The sequence below is a fragment of the Neophocaena asiaeorientalis genome, unplaced genomic scaffold (assembly GCF_003031525.2).
Source record: "Neophocaena asiaeorientalis asiaeorientalis breed wild unplaced genomic scaffold, Neophocaena_asiaeorientalis_V1.1 scaffold309, whole genome shotgun sequence".
NCBI lineage: Eukaryota > Metazoa > Chordata > Mammalia > Artiodactyla > Phocoenidae > Neophocaena > Neophocaena asiaeorientalis.
Genome location: NW_020173199.1, coordinates 284,067 through 307,842, shown reverse-complemented (window position 1 = coordinate 307,842; position 23,776 = coordinate 284,067). Strand labels below are relative to the sequence as shown.

Below are 23,776 nucleotides of genomic sequence, written 5' to 3'. Positions count from 1 at the left end.
AGTAATGGAAATAAAAACAAAAACAAACAAATGGGACCTAATTAAACGTAAAAGCTTTTGCACAGCAAAGGAAACCATAAAGAAAATAAAAAGACAACATGCAGGATGGGAGAAAACATTTGCAAATGATATGACCGACAAGGGATTAATCTCCAAAATATATAAACAGCTCATACAGCTCAATATCAAAAAATCCAAACAACCCAATCAAAAAATGGGCAGAAGATCTAAATAGAGATTTCTCCAAAGAAGACACACAGATGGCCAAAAGGCACATGAAAAGATGCTCAACATCACTAATTATTAGAGAAATGTAAATCAAAACTACAATGTAATATCACCTCACACCAGTCAGAATGGCCATCATCAAGAAGTCTATACATTATAAATGCTGGAGAGGGTGTGGAGAGAAGGGAACCCTCCTACACTGTTGGTGGGAATACAAGTTGGTACAGTGACTGTGGAGAACAGTATGGAGGTTCCTTCAAAAACTGAAAATAGGGCTACCGTATGATCCTGCATTCCCACTCCTGGGCACATATCTGGACAAAACTCTAATTCGAAAAAATACTTGCACCCCAATGTTCACAGCAGCACTATTTACAATAGCCAAGACATGGAAGCAACCTAAATGTCCACCAACAGATGAATGGATAAAGAAGATGTGGTATATTTACACAACGGAATATTACTTAGCCATAAAAAAGAATGAAATAATGCCATTTGCATTATAAATATGAGCTAATAAATTTTCTATTCTTTTCCATTATTTCATGGATTGTCATACTAAGTGAAGTAAGCCAGACACAGAAAGACAAATATCATATGATACCCCTTATATGTGAAATCTAGGGAAAAAATGACATGATGAACTTATATACAAAACAGAAATAGAGCCATAGAAAAGAAACATGTTTACCAAGGGGAAAAGGGGGGGAGGGATAAATTAGGAGTTTGGGACTAACATACATACACTACTATATATAAAACAGATAACCAATAAGGACCTACTGTTTAGCACAAGGAACTATACTCAATATTTTGTAATAACCTGTAAGGGAAAGGAATCTAAAAAAAATATATATATATGTATATATGTGTGTATGTATAACTGAATCACTTTGCTGTACACCTCAAATTAACACTACGTTGTAAATCAACTATACTTCAATAAAAAAAGAAAAAAAATTCTTGTTGAAATAGAGTAAGTAAATTAGTAATCCTTCATAAAAATGGACACTGCTCATCATATCACAAAACAATGTATTATTGCCCAGATTATGTTGTACAAAACAATTGAAAAATTCCTAAAAATGCATGTGATTATAAAACTGATTCTGTAAATAAGGATATCAGAAAAGTCAAATTACTATTTCCCTTTTCAGAGTTGACACCTACAGAAGCTACACATTTATCCAAGCTTTTTATATGAATTGCTTTTAGAGTGGGAAAAAAATACAGGACTCTAAGATTCATGCAGTCCGATGTGCTATCAAGGTCACCATCCCTGGTGGACAGCCCCATGCACTGGCCAGGCCACTTCCAAGTAATGCAGCAAATTATCTTTTGTGAGTTAATTTGATCTTGGCAAATAGACCAAAGACATTGGGAGGTAAGACTTGAAAACAGGGTTTTAAAAAAAGTTGAGAAGAAATTTTTAATTTAAAAAATGTGTGTGACCAATTTGAAAGCATCTAGAGAAATCAACACATTTATATATTTATTATATATCAATAATGAGCTGGAAGGAGAGGAAAGATGACTTTTTAATTTATCAAATGAATAATAAAAATTGATAAATATGAGCTAATAAATTTTCTATCCTTTTTCTACAGGAAAAGGAGAAATGCAGACAAAACTAATGTTTGAAGTACTTATATAAAAGAGTTTTTCAAAACTTTTTAAACTGTGGAGAAGAGAGTATGGAATATAGTAAACAAAAAGAAACTTAAATCTCATGCTCATGTTAAAGACTATGACATACATCAATTTACCTTGGTAGTTCAGTTCTGGATTAAGAAGAGTGAACTTGGGACTTCCCTGGTGGCGCCGTGGTTAAGAATCTGCCTGCCAATGCAGGGGACACGGGTTTGAGCCCTGGTCCGGGAAGATCCCACATGCCGTGGAGCAACTAAGCCCGTGCGCCACAACTACTGAGCCTGCGCTCTAGAACCCACGAGCCACAACTACTGAGCCCACGTGCTGCAACTACTGAAGCCTGCGCACCTAGAGCCCGTGCTCCGCAACAAGAGAAGCCACTGCAGTGAGAAGCCCACAAACTTCAATGAAGGGTAGCCCCCGTTCGCTGCAACTAGAGAAAGCCCACGCGCAGCAACGAAGGCCCAACGCAGCCAAAAATTAACTACTTAATTATTTTTTTTAAAAGAGTGAACTCTGTGGTGGATGAGTTCCATGATATCTACATACACTAGAGTTCATCATTATGGCTCTTCTGTTTTACCTGTATTTTGCAGACATATTGTTCAAGAAAGTCAAAGATGCTCTTATTTTCCCAAATAATATTTTAAAGATTTTAATCTTTTTTTAAACATGTATGTCCATATATCCTCCCCCCTCTCTCATAAATACACACACACACACACACACACACACACACACACACACACACACAGTATATCTTCACTTTATAGTGAGATGATATGGAAAGAAACAAATACTGGGCGGGAGAATAAAGTGAAACCTAAGCTAAACGTATGAAGAATTTTACTGTCCAGGAAATTCTTTAAGCAACTATTGTCCTAGTCAGCACAACTTGGCTCCTGGATTGTCAGTTCCTTTTTTTTTTTTTGCAGTACGCGGGCCTCTCACTGTTGCGGCCTCTCCCGCTGCGGAGCACAGGCTCGGGGGCCATGGTTCACGGGCCCCGCTGCTCCCCGGCATGTGGGATCCTCCTGGACCAGGGCACGAACCCGTGTCCCCTGCATCGGCAGGCGGACTCTCAACCACTGCGCCACCAGGGAAGCCCTGTCAGTTCCTTTTTAAATTACCTTGGAACCTGTTCAGTAGCAAATGCAGCATTTTTACATAAAGTACATGCTCAATAAGTGTTTCAGCATAGATCTCTATGTGAAAATCTCATCAAATTACTTGGCCTCAAAAGTCTAATTTACTTCCAAATACAAATGATATTGTGGAATGAAACTATCATGTTAAATATTGATTTAACACAAAGGTTTTCCAGGAACTGTTTTAGGTCTTGGGAATAAAATAGTGAGGAAAAATTACAGGTGGTCCTTACCCTCATAGAACCTAGTGGGAGAAAGACAGGAATCAAATACACCAATACAAAATTGCAAACGGTGATACACAGTATTAGGAGAGCTCCAGGGAGTATAATGTGGGGTATCCTGGAAAGCTATCCGGAGGAGGTGACCTTGAACTGAAATCTAAAAGGTGAATAGTAATTAACTAGGCTAAAAGGACAGGACACTGTGTGGGAGATGGAGAGAAAATTATTCCAGCAAATGTCCATGAAGCACCTTATGAAAAAACAAAAGCTATAGAAATGTTTATATAACGGTGGGTGTTTATCATTTGAATAGTAAAAATAGAAAATAGTGATGTAATATCAAATGACAGAGACCATGCAACATTTTTTAAAAAACGTAAATGAGTAGCTCTTTCCCTTTTATATGGATATAAATTGTGGCATCCACATCAGTTTCCTCCTTCTTCTTATGTAAGATATGTAGCTAGAATCACTGAAGGGGTATGATAATATGTCTCTTAGATGTATACACTTCCGGTAAATTTAAATTACTGTCGTTTTCATACTTCTCTTCCTTGCACATAGTAGAAACCCCAAATCAATGATTGTTGGATCAAATTAAATTTTCCTAACAGGAATTTATACGGTACAGCAAATAATCATAACTAATGATAAAGATATCATTTCTCATCCAGTTTATTTTATTTTTAAACAACTAAGAGTTAAGCGGTGTTATAATTTTATGAGAAATGAGGTTCAAAAAAGTTAAGTAAAAATTTTCAAGGTCAGACTGCTAGAAGTGGTAGTCAATTTGTGCACTGAACTTCAATTGACGCTCAAATTCCTGCCTGTACCACCTTAGCCACACGACGTTCAATTCCTGACAACGAAATGGTCCCCAAATCACTTGTGCATCAGACAAACTTGGGTGCTATTTTCAAACATTTCAGGAAACAATTTCAAATTACAGGTTTGCATAGGGCTTTCTCTTCCTTCCATCCTTAAAAATATGACTTTATATTAATTTTTTTTAGCCTTTTATTCAGTGAGAACTTGTTGCTTAGGAAACTTTCAAATAAAAACCTTTAAAATTTTGACTTTCGTATACTTGAGCACTGAGGAGACACATCAACTGCAGAAATGTTAAGTTCTTGTATTACCTAAATATCCATAAAATGTGACTGAAGTTAGTAATAACGAAGCAGTGTAGAAATAGTGTTACTTCACTGATTCTAAAATCTCATCAAAGCTTCCAACTCAACATGACACAATGCTAAGAAGTCACTGTTAGGAAGATATATTTCTCTTTTAGAAATGTTAAAATGTGAGAAAATGTGGGCCTTAGAATTGATGAAAATGATAGTGAGAGGCTCTAAAATACTTCCTCTCCTGTGGTGGCTCCTCACAGATGCCCAGCATTCTACATCCAGGGAGCCTGGTCTTCTCGGCTCCTATGTGATGGATGCTGTATACTCAATTGCCAGGCAGTGAAGGTCATAAAACCCACACCTGGATTCACTGAAAGTTAAACCAAGGAAGAATGCTTTCTTTTTCATTCTTGTTTCTCCTGATGTTACTCTCCATTTAATTAAAAAAATAAAACTAAAGAGTTACATGAATAATTCTGTGATTGAAAATATAAGCTTGGTATATTTAAACTTCTAAATTGTAACTTAAAATAGAATTCTAACAACCTTTGACCTGACAAATGTGACTCTCCCTGTATGCCTGCTATAACACCATTCTAAAAAGGGATTACATTCTGTTCTTCAGCTGCCTAGCTTTTTCATAGTACTTTTTCATAGCACTATACAAACAGTGGCCAAAATCCTTAAGGGATAAGATTTAGTTTCTAAAGTAACTTTATACTTTTTTTTTTTTTTTTTTTTTTTTTTTGCGGTACGTGGGCCTCTCACTGTTGTGGCCTCTCCCGCTGCGGAGCACAGGCTCCGGACGCGCAGGCTCAGCGGCCATGGCTCACAGGCCCAGCCGCTCCGCTCCGCGGCATGTGGGATCTTCCCGGACTGGGGCACGAACCCGTGTCCCCTGCATCGGCAGGCGGACTCTCAACCACTGCGCCACCAGGGAAGCCCTATACGTTAAGTATTTTAAGTGTTATATTCGTAATTCTATTTCTACACGAGTACATAGATTTTATTTTTCCAAGTTTTTATATTAATACTTTTAAGATATTGCATTAAAGCAAACAATTTAAGACTACAATGCACATATTAAAAAACAGATTCAGGTTTTTGAAGCTTTCATTTTAAAATAATTTAAGATATAAGTCTTCTTTAAGTTCTTCAAAGGACACGATATTATGCAGTAATCAGTTTCATTTCAGAGCGTACTTATCACTAAAGCTAGCTAAATTGGGGCTATATATAAAAAATGCATAGTCTCACAATCTTCATGTGCTTTTTAAAGTGAATAATATACTACAGATTTCTTATACTAAAAGCAAATATAAACGAAACCCCTTTGGGTTGGGTTGTACAACATATTCACATATATTTCTAATAACACATAGGATGTGTGACAAACACATGGTAATCCACGCTGAAAGTCCAATAAAGAGTGGAAAAGTAAAGTAGACACTAGCAGCCTTCTAGATTTATAAAACATCTGAGCCAGGCTTCTCCCTCTTGGGAATGGCGCCCAAGGTCACAATACAAGGCACAGCGGAGACCTACAGTCATTTCCTGGCTCCTGACCCAACAGGTGTTCCACCTATTGATTACTATCTATGGTGCTTTGGAGAAAGTAGTCAATTTTTATTGGTTTCTGAAATATCTTTATATGGTCAAAAATTCTTCCTACTTGTTTAGCTGTTCTGCTCTATAATGAAATATAACCTCTCTCATTAATGTGATAGAATATATCTGTGATCTCTCAAATGATTTTTTTCTTTATCCACAGAGTTTGTCAGAAGCCTAAAATACCTAGAAATCAACCACTGTTTTGTAGTTTGATTTGTCTTTGTCTTTTAAATGTCATGTCTACCCAATCCTCAGAAGAATGCATTTACTCACCTAGAACCTCTACTGTATGCCCAGCCCACTGCCAGATTCTGGATGGTCTTTGCCTTCAAGGAGCACTAAGCAGCAGCTTGAAGTCAAAAGACTTCAAGAAAAGAGGTCTAAGATGGACATGTCAAGATAACTCACAAGCTTGCAGAAACAGGAGGCCCATTGCTAAAACAACTGCCAGCAAGAGAAAGGAATGCTATTTTATGTGTTTAACCAAATAAAACCTCAACAAGATAGATGTTGCTGAAAGAACTCGGAATTTGGAAACTTGAGTTTCAGCAGCATTACTTATTAGCTGTGTGACTTTCATTGCCCCAGAACCTGTAGAACTTCTATACCTATAAAACTCGGATAACAACCATTTCACAAGCTATCTTCCTTTAAAAAAGTTGCTGACACACAAACAAAATACTACAGTGAGGCAGAATTTTTTTCCTTTGATGCATTAAACAGCAGTGGAAACTCTGCCTAAACTCTGCCAACTCATGCCAGCAAGATTGGCTAAGTCAAGTGTGTGACCAAGCAACGCTCTCTGCAGGTGATGGATGTGGACATAATGTGTTGGTGTTTAGTATATTCTCTTACAGTCTTTTCCCTTTTTGTTAACCTCATTTGTCAGTTCATTGACATCCATCCCTTTTTCTTTCCAATGGCATCTTCTTCATACCTACCGAATCTATCAGAATATGAATAATCATAAAGAAAAATAATTTAAACAGTATTTAATAACAGTACAAACTTCTTTATTCATTAAGTCATAACTAATGTAAAATTTCCCTGAACCTAAACTCCAAAGAATGAGATTATTTCCATTACAGCCTTCTTCACACTGTACAAAAATTAGCTCTGTCCCAGCAGATTTTCTATACGTTCTAGACAATAATAACTGGTCTTGTTTTTCCCCATGTTCCTAAAGTCCAGCTCAGTTCCTATAAAATAAGTAGGGGATTATAAATCAAGTGAAGTTTAAAGTCTTGGATAAAAATTTATCTGATTAAATTAATTCAATAAGGAAGGAAATTACTTTGACTGTTATATCCGTTTATAATCTAAAAAAAAAATACACAGATATTCCTGAATCTATTCACAGATGGAGTAAAAGCTTCTGCCATCTGGTTTATAGGTGAAATTATTTAATTTCATGTATAATTAGATGATGTATGTACTTGCCCAAAATCTAAAGATTTCCTATTTTGAAGAAAATGCAAAATTAAGTATAATCTTCAATCCTTTGTGCTGGAAATCTATACCATTTCTACCTCAGTCTTAAAAGACGGCATCAAAAATAAAATCACAGGTTACCAAGCAAAAGAGCTTACAAGATAACTGATTACTTTTGCTGAATAAATACCTCATAGTTAATTATATTAAATATGGCAATGGGTTTCACATAAAACACATACCAAAAAAAGTTAAAATTTATGGTAAGGAATATGAAATATTAAACAAAGATGACACAGATATGCTCTTGGAAATAGCATACATCTCCAAAGCAAACGCTCACAGGGAACATTCTCAGATGGTAACTGCCTGGGCTCGGTTTATTTTTATAGTCCGTTGCTAACACCATGACATGCTTTAAAGGTTCTGTCAAACAACAGAACTGACTTTAAAAAAACACACAAAACTGTACTAAATAAATCCTTTTGATCAATGCCATATCAGGATATCTTGAAGGATATCTTTTTTTAAATTGCAGTAATGATGGTAATATTAGTCAGATAAGGAATAAAACCCTTATCTGGATTTTCCTTATAGGAAAAGTTTTACTATATCTAAAAATAAGCAAGCCATTTATTCTAGAGGAAAATAAATTAAAATGCTACTCACAGGGAGAATAGCAGTATTCATGTAATTCATTTACCTTCAAGAAACATACTTTAAAACTTATTACCTTGATTATAGATTATAAATATCAAAAATCAGCATGCCCCTTATTTTCTATTATTAGCGCTAATTGTTTAGTTTCGGGCTTGAACAATTAAATAAATGATAATGCCGTTTATGGATATGTGGAAGTATGAACAGGCTTAGGGTCTAGAGATCAGAAATTCACTTTTGAGCATGTTAAGTTTGAGGGGTCTATGAGTTACCCAAGGAGAGATTTCAGAAAGGCATTTGGATATGTGAATGTGGGGTTACAGATACAGGGATGAATGAATAAGGGAGCAACAGCATAGTGATTTAGAGTTAGGGACTCGGGTTCTGACTGCCTGGCTTGGAATCCTAGCTCTGTTACTTAGCAGCCATTGGCCTTAATGAGTTATCTAACTCTGTGCCTGTTTCCTTATATCTAAAATGGAACAATAAATAGGTGTATGTGAGGATGAAATAAATAAAATACAGTTAAAAACTTATAATCGTGCTCAATGAGTACTCTATAAGTTTTGACTACTATTATTCTCTCTAGCTACTCTAGTAGCTGTTATAGATGATACTTAGTCCTTGGGGGGATAGGGAGTATGCGAGAGAAAAGAGGAGACCCCAAGCCTTAATGAACCCCAATATTAGATGTCAGGAAGACAACAAAGGGAACTAAAATGTTCCCTGCTTGTGAAGCAGGAAAAAATACACCAGAAAGGTGTCATGGAAACCACAAGAGGGGAAGCTGTCAAGAAGGCCCAGATGCTTGGTGACCTAGACTTTGATCCAGGCAGTGGCAGAGAGGAGCAGTGATGGTTGCCTAACGCTAGCGCCTCTCCACGTTCAGGTCCAGTTAAATGCCCAAAGAGGGAGACAACTTTCTTGAGGGCACAACCTTTAGGAACTTCTTCCTGGTGTTTTAGCATCCCTTTTACATTTCTTTTTTTTCACCTTTAAGTCTATTTCAACAAATAAAAGTAAAGTATTCTTTAAAATAGAGAATGTCTTCATTCAACCCAGGACACACTGCTATATAAGAAATAGTAATCCTTCTCAAATACAGTATATCCATTAAATAGCTTACAATTTTGTTCATTGATTTTACCTCAATTATATATATAAGCTATATAAACTAATTATACATAAATATATATAAATATTCATAGGTATAATACATAAATATATCTTTAAGTAATCCTGTTCTTGAAGGTCTAAGAAAAAAGGAAAGGCTTCTGTAGAGAGAGGCTGAATAGAGAAAATACGTTTACCTGGTCAGCACACAGGGTCTATAGCAACATGGAAAGACTAGAGTGTGTTATTTGCTTAAGCAGAGTTTCAGCCTAAGTCAGATTCTGAAAATAAGCCATCACTCTAAACTCATCTACTTATTACTTTGGAAAGCACAGAAACTAAAATACAGCATAAATTTCACTAAGGGAAAACCTTATGCTGGTGAGAAGGTGCTATTTGGTTAGATCAAACAACTTCAGAAAATAGAAAGCACACACATTCAGTGTGTGTATGGAATGTGTATATACGTCTAGGGGGAGGTTTGGACTAATGTTTGAAACCTTTTTTCAACCAAAAAACTAAATACAAGGTTTCATTTTCAGGAAACGTTACTGAATAATTTCATTGTTAATATGAAATGGTGATAACAAGAGGGTGGTTACACACTCTGGTTTGGGGTCTGGAGAACGTTGAATTTTGTTCTGTTCCTTGCATGCATGACCCAGGTCAGCTGCCTAGTGGGGAGGGGGCAGGGAGGAGAGGTTTTTTGCTAGCATGTAATGAAAACTGCAAACTCATTGCCATGAACAAGATGCACTCAAGCTAACCCTGCTGGGGAGCATACATCCCATATTGATAAACAATAAAGTTGCTGCCTAGATTTCTTTCAGGGTAGAACTGTCATCTTCTCCTGATTATGAAAATAACAGAAGATCACTGTAGAAAGATTCAGACAGTGTGGGAATGAGTAAGACAGCGTGCACATCTGCTGCAATCCCATGTACATTATGTTAACATATTTCCTTCAATTTTAGGATTCATGTTCTTAAATTTTCACATTTCTGAAATCTGTAGGTAACTTAAAATTGACACCTACAGTTACAACAGTGTTTGTCTTACTAATATATCATACTACACAGCTGTTGCAAAGGATGAGGCCGCTCTGTAGGTAGCAACATGAATGAAGTGCCAGTCATATTAACTGAAAAAAGAACAGGGCCAAACCGTGTGTGTGCTATACTATCATTTATATATATATATTTTTTTAAGGATGGATATTGATATGCTGGTATATGCATATTTATTTCTAGGAGGAATCACAAAGAATGGGTAAAAATTGTCTGTAAGGGTGGGGAGTGGAGTAGGAATGGACCTTTTTTTTTTGCGGTACACGGGCCTCTCACTGCTGTGGCCTCTCCCGCTGCAGAGCACAGGCTCCGGACGCGCAGGCTCAGCGGCCGTGGCTCACGGGCCCAGCCACTCTGCGGCATGTGGGATCTTCCCAGACCGGGGCATGAACCTGTGTCGCCTGCATCAGCAGGTGGACTCCCAACCACTGCGTCACCAGGGAAGCCCAGGAATGGACCTTTTTCATTGTATACTCTTTTCATCTTTTGAATGTTTATATTTTACTTATTTAAAAGTAACTGATTCATTAAAAAGCAAAAAATACTACATATTGTTATGGATACATGCATATGAAGTCAATATATAAAATCCACATGTAGGAAGGATTACACATCAAATTCATTAGTGTTTGTGTCTGGATTGGGGGGGAAGAGAAGAATGGCCTGATTAGAGGAGACATCCTATGTAGCTATGAAGTTTTAATTCTCAGAAAATGATCTCAAGCAAATACGACAAAATATTAATATTTGTTAATGATGGTGGTATGTACGTGGGTGTGATACTATTCACCAGTACTTTAAATTTTGTTCAAAGGATCAAGATTAAAAAAAAAAACCTCTCATGGATACTACTACACAGCCATCAGAACTGCCAAAATTAAAAAGACAATACCAAAGGTTGGAGAGGATATAGAGCAACTGGAACTCAGATACCATGTTGAAAGGACTGTAAAATCATATAACCACTTTGGAAAATGATCTGGCAGCTTCTTATAAAACTAAATAAACATGTACCCCATTAGCCAGCAATCTACTCACAGGTATTAATCCAGGAGAAATGAATACATATCCACAGGAAGACTTGTATTAGAATATTTATAGAAGCTGCTTTATTCACAAAAGCCAAAAAGTAGAAATAGCCCAGCTGTTCATCAGTAAAAGAGTAGATAAGCAAACTGGTATATCTACACAATGAAATACTGTTCAGCAATAAAAAAGGAACAAACCACTGAAACTGGCAACAACGTGATGGCTCCTTAAAACATGATGCTGGGTGAGAGAAACTTACACAAAAGAATGTGGACTCTGTAAGTCTATTTATATGAAGACCTAGAACAAGCAAAACAAATCTATGGTGGGGGAAAAAAAAATCAGAACAATGGTTGTCAGAGAAGGGAGGCTAGGAGAAGGGCTGGGAGGCTGACTGAGGAAGGGGCATGAGATAACTTTCTAGGGTGACAGTAATGTGCCATATCTTGACAGGGGTTTGGATTACACAGGTGTACGCATTTGTCAAAACTCAGTAAAATGTTTAAGATATGTGCATTTTATTGTAAATGAATTTTGTCGCAAAAGGAAAAATAATATATAACCAAATATTAAACCCTGGCTAATGATATGCATGCTGCAGTATTTATGGGGAAGTATACTTATAACTGCAATTCATTTTGAAATGCATAAAAAAGATGAATTGATGGACAGATGGGTCAATGTGTGATAAAACAAGTGTAGTTAAATGTTAATGGTAGAATCTAGGTGGCAGGTATATAGGCGTTCACTGTAAAATTCTTTTAAATTTTCTGTATGTTCAAACACTTTCATAATAAAATGTTGAAAAATATCTGGTTAAAGTAGCTAGTTAGTATTCAAAACACATATATCTTATTTAGCATGGATCTTTTTGTCATTATATATGGGTCCACTTTATTAAGTACAGAGATTTTAAAGAGAAGTTTATGAGCATTACATTAAATTTCTGGGACCATCATAGAAGACACCATGCCTAAAGTAAGTAAATACTGAATGTAATTCTTGATTTACAACTATGAGACCACACTGCATGTAAGACTGGATTTTAGGAATAGCCCAGTCTGTCTTCTATGCCCAGCTCTAACCCAGTTCACTATACTCTCAAAAAGAAGAGATGGCAGCATTCTGCTACACTCATAAAACGAGTAAGTGGACATCTCAAAGGCCACTGCCACGTGGACACTGTCTCTCTACTCTTTCTTCCCTCCCTGAGGGGACACAAAGCAGGCCCCCTCCCCATCCCAGGCCACTTTACCCCCCATCCCGGCTAGCGTGACTGGCCCAAGAAAGGGTACAAATCTATTCTTAGAGATGCTCTACCGCTTGCTCAGGTGCTTCTAGGTGTGCGTTAGATCAGCGACCTCAAAGGATCACTAAAGCCAAGCTGAGGTTTAAATTGCAAAGAGAATCTGAGGCTTCGGCCTTTTAGTGAGCGAAAGGAATCAAGAATTCAGTTCAGCCTAGCTTACTGGACCACTGTAAGCAAATTCCAGCCAGAAGTAAGGCTTTTCTTCACCTCCCATCTGACCAGCTCTGCTATAGTACCTTGTGCCTGTCTCCGTGTGCATGTGGGTATCCACCACTCAGGGGCATCAAAAGGAGGAATGGCAGCTGCATAGAGTAGATGCCCTGATCATGATATCCACTAACAGCATCCTAATATCAGAAATCTTAGATGTACACCACTTCTTGTCTTTTTTCCCCATTAACTATAAATTGGGTACATCTTCCCCAGTTGAAAGATACAGGTTTATCTACCTCATGCTTTCTAATCATGCTGACTTTAAATAGGAGTTTATGAGCATCTTGGCCCAGTGATTATTAAAGCAGATGGAGTAGTAAGACCAAGGACCTTAGGCTCTATCATCTTCCTTTACCTGAGCACCTAGATATTGGGGCCCTGAACTAGGGCATAAGGGTCTCACAAGAGGTTTGGGTATTTGTCACTGTGTGCTAGTCCATATTTCCCATATATGTGCATTGCTACACTAAGCCAAAAAGTGACCTAGCCCATCAGTGTTTGGAATACAGGATGCCAAAAAACAGTTTGTCAGATTTTTGTTTTCTTGATGAATTGAATGACTACATGTTTTTCACATTATATATACTCCTGCTTTCTGTTTACAATACAGAATAATGCATAGGGAAATAATGATGAAAGAAAAATTCTGGAATTGATAAATTACTGAATTTTTTTTTTTATCACTTACCTCGTTTGAGGGAATCGTGGCAAAGGGTTTGATGATGGCAGCTAATGGAATCTGAGCTTGCTTGGCCATATCTGACGTGCATGGGAAACAGTATGTTGTGCAACGGATGTATCGAGGACTTGCATTGCCTGAAATATTCAAGGATGCATACTTAAAATCAGCTTAGAAAAAAAATCTGCCCTATAATATTTAAATACTTATAAAGGTACCTCTAGGACTTCCCTGGTGGCACAGTGGTTAAGAATGCCAATGCAGGGGACACAGGTTCAAGCCCTGGTCTGGGAAGATCCCACATGCTGCGGAGCGACTACACCTGTGTGCCACAACTACTCAGCCTGAGCTCTACAGCCTGCGAGCCACAACTACTGAGCCTGCGAGCCACAACTACTGAGCCCGTGTGCCACAACTACTGAAGCCTGTGCTCCATGACAAGAGAAGCCACCACAATGAAAAATGCGCACCGCAATGAAGCATAGCCCCTGCTCGCCGCAACCAGAGAAAGCCCGTGTGCAGCAACGAAGACCCAACGCAGCCAAAAATAAATAAATAAATAAAATTTATTAAAAAAATAAAGGTACTTCTAGATAATGCATTGTCTTCTTTGTAAAACTTCGTCATGATTTCTACAAAAAAGGTAGTATTGTCTAACTTTACAATCCATAGTCTAAGCACACTGTAGTTTCTTGTAAAATAAAACACTCTGCATTCTACTGTAAAAATATAAAAGAGATTTTAAACTTATTATTATTTTCCAGAAGCCGGGTATTAATATAGATGCTCAGAGACTTGAGAGGTGTTTAGATTCAATGGGAGAAATAAAGCAAAGGTACAAAACATAATAAAACTTCTTCTTCATCCTCTTCTTATCAATACATCTGCTATGGGAAAGGTAAGTATTTGTATGCCATTTCACATCCGCAAGTTATACTTTGTCAAATATGATTCCATTTGACTATGAGTTTTTTTTTCTAAACTTGAAATTCAATTTAGAAATGAAAATTCTAAATAATAGAAATATGGGCTTCCCTGGTGGCGCAGTGGTTGAGAGTCCGCCTGCTGATGCAGGGGACATGGGTTCGTGCCCCGGTCCATGAAGATCCCACGTGCCGTGAAGTGGCTGGGCCCATGAGCCATGGCCGCTGAGCCTGCACGTCTGGAGCCTGTGCTCCGAAATGGGAGAGGCCACAACAGTGAGAGGCCCGTGTACCGCAAAAAATAAACAAATAAATAAATAGAAATATTATTTTTTAAACACCCTAATCTATTTAAAAAACACATTAGGTTTCCTGACCAAATATTTTTTTCAAGGCATACATGAGAATTAAAACTCTATCCATGACATGACGAATATTTTTAAATCACCAGAATAACTTATCTAAAATAAATTTTGAATTAAATTATATTTTGGCAAAAGAACATCAGATATTTACTGAGTGTCTACTAAGTTTTAGACTAGGTGCTTCCTTGCAGAGCTTATGTTCTTGCAGAGGACACAGACAATAAGTATTAAACTCAATAAATGAGTAAATTATATAGGACCTTAGAAGATGATAAATGCTATGAAAAAAGCATTTCTGGTTAAGGGGTGCCACAGTGGAAAGCAGACCGCAATTTTAAATAGTTAGAGTTGGTCTTCATCACAAGGCAACATTTGAGCAAAGACTCCAAGGTGGCAAGGGGTTTATCTGGCAGGTATCTGGGGCAAGGGCGTGCCTGGCCTGGTAGAGGAATGCCAGGAGCCTGACAGTGGGGTAAGTGGGGCACAGCAGCTGTTGAGGAGTTCAGAGAAGTCACAGAAGCCAGATTAGCTAGATGCTTGATACCATTTTTCAACCCTCTGGCTTGTACTCTGAATGAAATGGGGAGACACTGCCAAGCTTTGAGCAGAAAAGTGTTGTGATCGGACTTAGGTTGACTCTACCTGTGGTTTTCAGGATGGACTGTAATAGGGAGGAGAACCAGGAAGACCAGTTTGGAGGCTGTGCAGTAACAAGGTGAGAAACAGGGTGGCGGCAGGAACCAGCCTGATAGCAGCAGATTCTGGACATATTTTGAAGGTACAGTGGCTTACTTGTTGATGGGCATGATGTATGAGGTGTGAAGATGGGGGCTATGACAGAAGGACAGGGTTAGGATTCTGAGGAATCAGAAGCATGAAGTTGCCACCAACAGAAAAGAGAAATGCTGCAGGAAGGGAACGGGTTTTGTTTTTTGTTTTTTTTTTTTAAACAGATGTGTGGGTGGAGATCAGGAATCTGGGTTTGGATATGTCCATTTGGGAAATCTATTAAGCAATCAAACAGTGACGCTGAGTAAACAATTAGATACACGAGTCTTGGTGTTGGGCTGAAAGCTGAGCTGGAGATACATATTTGGGAGTTCTTAGCATATAGACGGTATTTGAAACCACAAAACTAGATTAAAACAACCCAGGGAATCACGGTGGCCAGAGAAGAGAAGACTACCGAGGACTGAGCCCTTGGTCTTCTTAACATAAAGAAGCCAGAGGAAAAGGAGAAATCAGCTAAAGGACTGAGAAGGGAAAAAACAAGGGAGTCTGGGTGTGCTGGAGGTGAAGTGAAGAAAGTACATCAAGGAAAAGGCAGGAGCATCTGTGCCAGGCAGTGCCTCCAGATCAACATGACCACTGGATTTATCAACGTGGAGGGTGGTGGAGACCTGGAAGACAGAATTGGTGGAATGGGGGAGTGAGGAGTGGGGGTGTGGTAGGGGGGCTGCCTAGAGTGAGTTTAAGAGAGAAAGGCAGGCGAGGAATTGGCAATAGTCCTTTCAAGTTTTATCGTGGAGGGGAGCAAAGGAAAGAGGGGTAGCTGGTAAAAGAAGTGGATCAAGAGAACATTTTTATTTTTTTAAGATAGGAGAAGGTTTTTTAAAAGATGGGAATACTTGTGTAAAAGGGGAAATACTGAGGACACAGAATAAAGTAGGGAAACTTACGGTAGCAATACACTTGAGTAGTGCACAGCAGGAGAGGCTGGCTTACAACTAGAGCACATTTATGGCCAAATCAGGAAGGCAGAGCCTGAGGACACATTACAACAGGGGGTTGATATGATGGTGAGAACTCTCTTCTGATTGTGCACTTTTCTCAGAAAGGAGGAAGTAAGAGCAGCTGAAAGAAAGGATGGGAGGTTACGGGTTTCAGAAGGGATTGTGAAACAGTTACTAAGGAGAGTGGGAAAGTGAAAGGACTTGGGAAGGACAATGCGCTGGGAAGTTCATGGTCCTGAGTTTAAACAGACCGTGCAGTGTGGCTGTGAGCCTTTCTCTGGCCATGTTTCACTGCACAGGTGGGTCCAGAAAGAGGGGAAGGCTGGACCTAAGAAAGCTGAGTTTCTTTTCATCTTCAATCTATTATTGCCACATTTTACATTTTGGGGGGGGACCAGCTAGAAATATGGATCTTTACATAAAATATTCTGATTTTTATATAATGGCAACTAATTCAAATTGAAACAAATTATTCTGTATGATTAATTAACATGACTGTAGGCTGAATCCAGTTCGGGGGCTCTGCTGCCGAGGGTCTGAGAAAAGGGAGAAATGTGGTACTAACAAAAAGGATAATAATAATAACGATAATTGCCAGTGGGTTACGCATTATTCTAAGACTGTTATATGCAAATTCACTTTCATCTCACAGTCGCCTATGAGGTTGATACCCTATGACCCGATTTTACAGAGGAGAAAACTGAGACACTGTGAGGTTAAGGGACTTAACTTAATCAAAGGGTTAGTAAATGGCAAAAGTGGTATTAGAACCTATCACAATTCTCTACAACATCCCAGATAAGTTGGGTCCAGGTCTTGAATCCTGGATGAGGAGTTAAGACCAATCCTGTTTGCCCAGGGGCAATGATGGGACATTTTTTAGTAATATGATCAAATAAATACCTGAAGAAAATTAATCTATTCAGAGTGTACTGGATAGCTTCTGGGAGCAGGAAAAAAGATCAGAGACAGGTAGATGGGTCCATTGCTGTAAGAATCCAGGTGAATACTAACACAGGGTAAAACAAGAGTTTTGGCAACCGGAATAGAAGAAGAAATATTGGGTTGGCCAAAAAGTTCATTCGGGTTTTTCTGTAAGATGGTACAGAAAAACCCGAAGGAACTTTTTGGCCAATCCAATATTAGGTAGTAAATATGCTTGAACCCTTATTATTGTATATTTCATATAACTTAGATAAAATCTTCCTCATTCTCATCATCACACAAAGTTACACATAGTGGGAAATAAGAATTTTTGAATACTTTAAAGTATATTTTTTCATTGTACTCAATTTTCATTACTCAACATTTCCAATAATATATTGAAATTATTTATCTTTAAAACACTTATCTTTTACAGTGAAATATGCATATGAATGAGCTCGTGAAGGTGACTAAACAAACTTGTTACAAGACGATAATGCACACAAAGAATAAAACTTTTAAAAAGCAATGAAGAATTTGTTTTTTAAGCCAGTATACAGAAGTGGGGCGTGAAAGGTAAGGTTATAGTAGATAATTTAGCAACCTTGGTAATTAAGAGCCAAAATTCCTAATATGCTTAATAAAGAAACTTATGGGATAATCTGACTAAAAACATTCAATAAGTTATTCATTCAACAAATATTTATGAAGCCAATCCCCATGCTAGAAGCTTAGAGATAGGACAGAATGAAGCTTCTGGTTTCAATGTCTGGTAGAAGAGAATAATAAAAAAACAGATAATTACAACATGGCTGGTAAGTATCACAGAAGAGCAAATCAATTATGAAGTGGCCCAAGGGAGGCAATGAGTCTGCCATGAGGATCAGAGGTGACTACACAAAGGATGCAGTGCTTGAACAGGGTCTTGTAGGATGGGCAGAAGCACAGAAACAAAGGACAAGTTGAGTCTTAAATTAGATCCTGCAGCCAAAGGCAAAGGAGTAATATTCTTGAAGTAGGTGTTTCTCTTCACTGGCTTTGTCACTAATCAGCTGTGTGGCCCTGGGCGAATCACTTAACCTCTCTGGGCCTTAGTGCCCTCACGTCTGCAAAGTGAGAGCACACTAAACGAAGTCCAAGGCTCCTTCTGTTTCTACACTTTATTTATATCTGTGAATTTCTGTGTGTGTCTGAGATCCTTGGGCTACATCCTAAAAAGTCTACTAATGCCCAGAAATAAACCCACATACCTACGGTCAATTAATCTACGACAAAGGAGGCAAGAATATACAATGGAGAAAAGACAGTCTCTTCAATAAGTGGTGCTGGGAAAACTGGACAGCTACATGTAAAAGAATGAAATTAGAACATTCTCTAACACCATACACAAAAAAAAACTCAAAATGGGTTAAAGACCTAAATGTAAGACCGAATACTATAAATCTCCTAGAGGAAAACATAGGCAGAACACTCTTTGACAAACTGCAGCAATATCTTTTTCAATCCATCTCCTAGAGTAATGGAAATAAAAACAAAAATAAACAAATGGGAGCTAATTAAACTTAAAAGCTTTTGCACAGCAAAGGAAACCATCAACAAGATGAAAAGACAACCTACAGAATGGGAGAAAATATATTTGCAAATGATGTTACCAACAAGGGATTAATTTCCAAAATATACAAACAGCTCATGCAGTTCAATATCAAAAACAAACAAACAAACAATCCAATCCAAAAAATGGGCAGAAGATCTCAATGGAGATTTCTCCAAAGACCTACAGATAGCCAAAAGGTACATGAAAAGATGTTTAACATCCCTAGTTATTAGAGAAATGCAAATCAAAACTACAGTGAGGTATCATCTCACACCAGTCAGAATGGCCATCATCAAAAAGTCTACAAATAATAAATGCTGGAGAGGGTGTGGAGAGAAGGGAAACCCTCCTACGTTGGTGGGAATGTAAATTGGTGCAGCCACTATGGAGAACAGTATGGAGGTTCCTCAAAAAACTAAAAATAGAGCTACCATATGATCCTGCAATTCCACTCCAGGGGATATATCTGGAGGAAACCATAATTTGAAAAGATACGTGCACCCCAGTGTTCACTGCAGCACTATTTACAATAGCCAAGACATGGAAGCAACCTAAATGTCCATCGACAGATGAATGGGTAAAGATGTGGTATATTTATACAATGGAATATTACTCAGCCATAAAAAAGAATGAAATAATGCCATTTGCAGCAACATGGATGGACCTAGAGATTATCATACTAAGTGAAGTAAGCTAGACAAAGACAAATATCATGTGATATATCTCTTACATGTGGAATCTAAAAAAAAAAAAAAAGACAGGAATGAACTTATTTCCAAAACAGAAAGAGACTCACACAGACATAGAAAAGAAACTTACGGTTACCAAACGGGAAAGGAGGGTGGGGGAGGGATAAATTAGGAGGTTGGGATTAACATATACACACTACCGTGTATAAAATAGATAATCAGCAACGACCTACTGCATAGCACAGGGAACTCTGCTCAATATTTTGTAATAACCTATAAAGGAAAAGAATCTGAAAAAGAATCTATATAAAACTGAATCATTCTGCTGTACATTTGAAACTAACATGATATTGTAAATCAACTATACTTCAATTAAAAAAACTTTTTTTAAAAAGCCTACTAATAAGTATTAACAAATAACCCAGGCTAAAGGAAGGGGCTTTACAGCAAATGGGATGTGACTGGGCCAACTTCGGGGCTCCCTCCATGGCAGGCAGGTCTTTCTTTTTGCCAAAGGCTGGGCTGCAGGCTATAGAGAGAAGATAATGATGTGGACCCTGCCATCCTAGTCTTTCCTTCTCTTTCTGCTTCTTCCTCATACTCTTTCCCTACATGTACCATATGACCCAGCAGTTCCACTCCTAGGTATACACCCAAGAGAACTGAAAGCAGGAACTCAAAGAGATACCTGTACACCAATGTTCATAGCTATGGCTATTCACTGTAGTCAAAAGATGGAAACAACCCAAATGTCCTTCAAAAGATAAATGGATAAACAAAATGCAGCATATACATAAAAGTGAATATCATTCAGCCCTAAAAAGGAATGAAATTCTGATACATGCTACAACATGGACGAACTTCGAAAATATTATGCTAAGTGAAATAAGCCAGACACAGAAGGACACATATTGTATGAATCCACTTATGTGAGGCACCTAGACCAGGCCAATTCATAGAGACAGAAAGTAGAATACGAGATACCAGGGGCTGGTGGAGTGGAGGAGTGGCAGTGATTGATTGTTTATTGAGTACTGAGCGTCAGTGCAGTGATTGTTTATTGAGTCCTGAGCGTCAGTGCAGGCTGATGAAAACCTTCTGGAAATGCATAATCATGATGGTGTACAACGCTGTGAATGTAATGAATGTCACTGAATTGTACACTTAAAAATTATTAACACAGCAAATTTTATTTTATGTGTATTTAACCACAATAATAAAATCACCTCTACGTTCAAAAATAAAACAGAAAACAAAAAACTCTGCACATAAAAAAAAAAAACAAAACAAAACTCTGCACATGGTGCTCCTTAACACGTACACTCTCTCCCACTGCCAAACCTTAGCACATCCACTCTGTGGCCGGGCAACATTTTCCTCTCCCGACGTCTCCACTTTTGTTCTGGTTTACACCTGCTCACTTGAGACTCAGCTTAGTTGTCCCCACTCTAGCAGGACAGGCTGGGTTAGTTACCTGACATATAAGTTCCCACAGCAATATTCCTTTTATCCTGCTATTATAACAGTTTAATTAATACTAAGTTATCTCTTTTTCCCTGCCAGATTGTACACCCATTTAAGGATAGAACCGTGACTTTTATTTCTGAATAGAGGCAGTACGTGAGTGGTTAAGAGCGTGGGCTCTAGCATCAGAATGCTGGGGGTCAAATTCTAGCTTTGCTTCCCATTAGCTGCGTATCTAGTGTAAGTTACGTAAGCATTCTGCGCCTCCGTTTCACATTCTGTAAAATGAGAATGATGTTAATGCTTATCTCATTAAGTTACAGGGGGGATTAAGCCACATAAAGTGTTTAGAAGACCATCGTAATGCATAGCAAGCACTTAATCAATATTAACCACGTTGGTAATAGGTACTGAATAAATATTTGCTGAATAAGTGAACGAATGAATGAACAAGTATGATCCTGCTCCTAAGTAGCTCATAGGCTCGTGGGAAAGACAGACCCAAAGCACAGTAAAATTTAATGGAACAAGAGCTATGAAAGAAGTGAATACAAAGCACTGTGGGGGAAGAAACTGTAGGAGATTTCGAAGAAAAAATTAAATTGAGTTTAGAAGAACTAAGAATTTCCCAACTAGAAAGGTGAGACTTATATATACCAAATACAGTTATTCAACAGATATTTGTTGGGCAACCATTATATTCTAGATACCAGGTGAATTTCTAGGGGTACAACAGTGGACAGAAAACAGTCCCCAGTCTGTTGCAGAGAAAGCAGTACAAAGTGAGAATCAGAGACAGGAGGGAAAGGGGGTGAGTTTGGTATGGCTGAGGCAGATGCAGAGGAAGAAACAGATGAGAGATGAGGCTGGTAAGGAATATTCTTTAGGTCTGCAAAGTGCCTCAAACGAAAATATTAAATAAATAAATAAATATTTAAAACATGAACATAACACTTACTATTAGGTTGAAATGAAATTGCCATTCTTGTAGGTCAACAATAGAAAAAAATCAGTAATTTCATATACCTCAACCTATTATATACTAGGTCCTAAGTGCTTAACAAATGTGAATTCATTTGACAAGTTTGGAAGGATTCTGTAAGTAGTCAGGAACAAATTATTTTTAGAATAGAAAATGAAGTAATCTGAAGTGTGTTTTAATATTAATACCTATAACAGTAACATCATCTGTGACTTACATCAACCCCTTCTACATGTCGAGCTCCCATATACATATAAACATACATACGTGTGCACACACGCACACACGAGTCATCTCTAACCCGTACATTGCCCCTTCAGGGCAGGTCTTAGTCCTAACATCTTACAGAGGGCGACACTGAGGTTCAGAGAGGTGGGATAAGCAGAGCTCAGGACACTAAGGAAGAGACCCTGGATTTGCGTGCAGGTGTGTGAGGCTCCCAGTCGGAGCTCTTTCTGCCTCACTGTGCTGCCTGCCCTATAAGGACAGTGCCGAAGGCAGCACAGAGGATGGACTGAAGGGAGGGGAGCCCCATCTGGAAACTGGTGGCTTGACAACTTTCAGATGAGACAACACGATTGCCTGTATACCAATGTTATATTTCCAGGATTGAGTATATGACCCATTAAAAGGGTTTATTCAGAATCTGAGACGCCACATCTCATCAGGCTATATTTCAACTTGCCATAAATAACAGAATAATATATTCCCAGAAAGATCAAACCTGCATGAGGCTTGACAGATATATGAAGCTGATAGCAGACATGGGACAGAGTCAGTAGAGACAGAGCTCAGCCTCTCCTCATCCCAGTTTAAAAGTAGGAAACCAGAACCCCAAATGTTCAGGGACCTGCTGAAAAAAATGTCATTGGGATTAGAACCAGGTCTGCTGACTCAAGTACTCAATCCCCTACTGCTCTGCTCATGTCATACTGCCAGGTTTCCACTGTAGTAAGTAAATTAAACCAAAGTAGGGCATGAACAATTTTAAACACATAAATTAAATTTTCTTAAATTGATACGTTGCACTGTACCTCACCAGAAACTCTCTAGATTTTTACAAGCAGAGAATACAGTAGAACTCAGACGACAGTACCTTCTCTTTACTTGACTAATGGCAAATTAGTTCCTGTTAACCAGCTATAAAGGGGTTGCCCATCAGTGACAGCATTATTGAAGGGTATCAATGTATTTGCTTAAAAAATGTGAGAAATACTAAGACCTCAGTCAAAACCGTAACTGAAAAGAGATACCTTGGTCTTGTATCGTACAATCTGTAGTGACCAGGGGAGGGATCTGGCCTCTGGTGTTGGTGGTATAAACCTGTCCCCCTCTGGTGGCTCTGTCATTCTCGATCACCTGGATCTGATAAATAAGAGATCAAGAGCACGTTAAAGTAAGTTAAGACTTCCCAACCTTCCCCTCACACTATTCACACACGCACACACAAAGGCATTTTCTAAATCCTTTCAGCTCATTTCAGATCAAACTCTCGTTGAGAACCCACCATGTCTTGTCTTCAGTCCCACTTTTGCTTACTTTCACAACTTTATGCCAGTAGCTTCCAAATTCTATTCTGTAATGCTCTTGAGCTCTGACCTGATCTTTTTATT

General features: G+C 38.2%; 1 protein-coding gene across 2 annotated transcripts in view; it reads right to left on the bottom strand.

Moving 5' to 3' along the window:
* SEC24D (SEC24 homolog D, COPII component) overlaps nt 1-23,776 on the bottom strand; it is a 109,925-nt gene that overhangs the window by 52,614 nt on the left and 33,535 nt on the right. For both annotated transcript variants that reach the window (XM_024744703.1, XM_024744704.1), the window contains exons 7-8: nt 23,417-23,528; nt 13,499-13,626 (exon numbers count right to left, since the gene is read on the bottom strand). In XM_024744703.1, the coding sequence (XP_024600471.1) occupies nt 13,499-13,626; nt 23,417-23,528 (240 nt within the window). The remainder of the gene's footprint in view (nt 1-13,498; nt 13,627-23,416; nt 23,529-23,776) is intronic.